Here is a 3,522-nt window from a genome sequence, read left to right on the forward strand (position 1 = left end):
CCGCTTCTGCTTCTCCCTCTGCCCTCGCCCCCGCCCCCCCCATCTTGTGCTCTCTCACTTGCTCCCTCTCTCTCAAAATAAATAAATAAAATCTTATTTTAAAAAAACTCCACAAAGTTAGGCAGTGGCGCCTGGCTGGCTCAGTCAGTGGAGCATGCGACTCTAGATCTTACGGTTGTTGAATTCAAGCCCCGCGCTGGGGGGCAGAGCCCACTTAAAGAAAAAATAAATATTAAAAAAAAAAAGTTAGGGTGTGTCTGCAGACTAAATGCTGCTGGAGGCAGCCACTTTGCAACCTCTGATTTATGAACACTGCTGTTTTTTTAAAACTCCATAAAACTACAACCACTAGTATTTCTATTGCCCCACTTATGAAAAGAAAGGTGTGTAGAGGTTAAAAGACTTGTGTTTCCTCAAGTCCCAATTACATCCCATCCTCTTCCAGAAAACCTTCTCTGACCAACGCCTGCCGTATGCACACCCTTGTAAAGCAGTTCGTAAGTATAATTTCCTTCAAAACTTCCTGAATACATCACCCTTTACACTGAAATACATCTGAGTTCGGGGGAGGGGAAATGGGTAAGATGAGGAAGTCAATAATTACTGAACGCCTATGAAGTGCCAGGTTGTCATCTAGGTACCTAGGGGTGCTTTACACATGTATGTAACACAATCTTCCAATATCCTTGTCCGCTTTTGGTTTACATGAGTAAGTATGGTAGGTATTATCACCGTTTTTCAGGCGAAGACATTTAAGCTTAGAAATTACAAAGCTTGCTAAACTATAAAACCCTTGTCTCAGCACTCGGATGGGTTGTTCATTACACAACTAATGAAATTATTAACTTCCATATGAACTAAGAAAAAATAATTGTGAACTAAGAAAAAATAATTGATGCATTTGAGCTACCCTGTTTATACTCACTCACAGCAAAAGTCTGCAGAGTCTGGGATTAAACATTCCTAGCCTGCAGTTTCCCTAATAACAGAGCGTGGTAGCAACAGGAAAGACACTTCAAAGTTACTGAGGTTAAGGGGATTAGGTAACAGTGAGTTCCAAGGATGAATCAGCTCCAGCCATAGAAAAGGGAAAGTGGTCGTTCTTGACCTAGTGCCCAGAGCCAAAAAGCAATTATCACAGGAATGAACTGAATCTCCAGACTTCCTTGTCATCCTCCACCTTAATCTGTCCTTCATCCATTTCCAACCTCATCAAGTGCCAAGTGACGTGCCGGGTGCCAGAGGGGTCCCAAGAGTGAGTAAGACAAGATCTTTTCAAGTGCTAGGGAAAATGGGCACAGAGATGTCCTCAGAACACCATTCACTTAGCCGCTCAGACTTTCAGGAATTCCCTCTTAAGCACCTAACAACCAACAAGAACCTGTGGCCAGGGGGGCAATGCCAGACCTTATGCAGGAAGGGGACATTCATAATCCAACCTATGGGCTTCCAAATCTTAAAACGAGATCATAAATCCCAACTCTGATCTATGGGTCCATTACAGCCCACACACCAAGTGAGGCCCCATAGTCTGCTAAAGTAGAAGGCAACTTTAGACTCCAAACTCCTGGAGCCCCATGGCTCCTGAGGTTCCAGACTGCATGAAGTCAATTCTGCTATCTTCGAAAAGCAACCTGACCTCTCTGGGCCTGCTTTCTTACCTGTATATTGAGGTACTCTCTCCCATTTCCCCAACTTAACTGGCTCTGGCAGGTCATACCTCATTTCTCTTAGAACTCCTAATCAGCACACACCAGCTCCCCCTCTGCCCCACGTGCTGGGGATGCTCCTTCACCTCCAGTCATTAATCCTTACAAGCAAGGGTCCCCTACCCCGAATGCCTGGAACATAACCCTGGACAATCCACTCCCATATCGCAGGGAATCTGGGGTCCCTGACTCCACTCAGGCTGTAATCTAGATGCCTCAACCGAAGGCTCACCCTAAAGCTCAACCCCTCTCAGCTTTTAACCCCTTAAGGGATCTAAATCAGTCCTTTGATTCCCCCAACATGACATCTCAAGTCTAGATCCCTTCAGAACTCTAATCCAACTCAGACTTCCCCCGATCTCCAATTGGACCCTCTCCCAAACGCCTGGGCAGAACCCCAGACGCCGGCCAGGACCCCCCACACCCTCCCCAGGCCTAAGCCCACGGTCCCGCGCCAGGGCGATCCGACCGCCGGCCGTCCGGACCTTGAGTTCCACAGGCTCCGCCGCCAAACCCGGCCCTGCAGCTCACCTGGGTACCCTTGCCGGCCCCGGGCGGCCCCAGCAGCACTGCCCGGATGCCTTTAGGACACTCTGGGGCCGGTTCGGCTGCGGGGACGTTGGGAGCCATGGCCGCCAAGCCTCTCACCGCTCAACGCGCCAGCACACACCTCGCAGGTCCAGCGCTTCCAGTCTAGCGCGCCGCGCAAGCCACGCACGGCTCGCTCGCCGCTAACACGGGTCCGCCGCCACGTCCGTCAGGTCGCTCCGCCCGCCCCCGGGCGTGACGGACACTTCAACTTACCAACCATACAGCGAGACTGGAAAAGGCTGCTTTTGATTGGACAGAATCGGTAAGGTAGTAAGGAAGGGGCGGGCCATCATATTCCGAGGGGGGTTGGGGCTCGCAGCGGGTGTGCGGAGTGGGCGGGAAAAAGTGAAGCAAGGCCGGAGGCCAGGCTGAACTTCCAGGTTGGCTTTGACAGTTAATGACACCGGCAACTCGGCAACTCGGGTGAAGTCCTATGAAATTGCCTCTGGGACTGCAAATGGGTGAAATAAGTCTTAGAAGACAAATTGATAATATGTATCAAATATCCTTTGGCCCAACCACTGCACTTCCAGGAATTCAAGATATAGTCAAAGAAAGATATGCATGAAGATTTATGTAACAAAGATATTACTTGTAGCACTTACAACAGCCAAAAAGCCAAATAAACAAACCAAAGAACAAAACAAAAACAAAGGCAATATCCCAAATGCTCAACAAGAGACTGGTTAAATAGATTGCAACAAATTTGTATACTGAATCCCCCCCCATTGTATAAACTATTTAAACACATGGGAAAATGTTCACCAAACAGGATACAAAATTGCAGTTACAACAAAATTCCACTTTTGAGTTACAAGTGATGATCTCTGTACACTGTGATTACAGGAGCCTCTCCCCTTCTTTGTGCATGTTTATATTTTCAAAAAGTTCTATAATCAATTCCATAATAAACAGATACTACTTTTATAATAAGAAAACAACCTATTTAAGTCAGAAAAAGGTAGTTTTTCTCAAAAGAGATAACCTTCTCTTGAATAGGAAGAGAATTTCTACAGCTTTTTGGTGTGTGAAAGTTTCATCCACACGCCCTATGAAGCAATCCCTGAGACCCTGGCAAGACCAGCCCCAGGGGCCCCTTTGGACCTTTAGTCAGGAGTGTGATTATGAAACAATTATGTTTCCCCACAGGCCCTCGGCAACTCATTTTCTACATCCTGGGGGTGAATTTGCTCTCCCTTCAGTGTGGTCTCTTCTATTTTAC

General features: G+C 47.4%; 1 protein-coding gene across 4 annotated transcripts in view; it reads right to left on the reverse strand.

Moving 5' to 3' along the window:
- Positions 1 to 3,522, reverse strand: part of AK2 (adenylate kinase 2) — a 24,931-nt gene that overhangs the window by 20,495 nt on the left and 914 nt on the right. Inside the window, exon 1 of one of the 4 annotated variants that reach the window (XM_008694449.2) lies at positions 2,241 to 2,408. The exons of 1 other annotated variant lie outside the window; for it this stretch is intronic. In XM_008694449.2, the coding sequence (XP_008692671.1) occupies positions 2,241 to 2,339 (99 nt within the window). In that variant the 5' untranslated portion in view covers positions 2,340 to 2,408. Of the gene's footprint in view, positions 1 to 2,240; positions 2,421 to 3,522 lie in introns of those variants that run through there. 2 more of the 4 variants (XM_008694448.2, XM_040619211.1) reach the window with 2 other exon arrangements.

This window comes from Ursus maritimus, unplaced genomic scaffold (assembly GCF_017311325.1).
Source record: "Ursus maritimus isolate PB19 unplaced genomic scaffold, ASM1731132v1 scaffold_32, whole genome shotgun sequence".
NCBI classification, from domain to species: domain Eukaryota; kingdom Metazoa; phylum Chordata; class Mammalia; order Carnivora; family Ursidae; genus Ursus; species Ursus maritimus.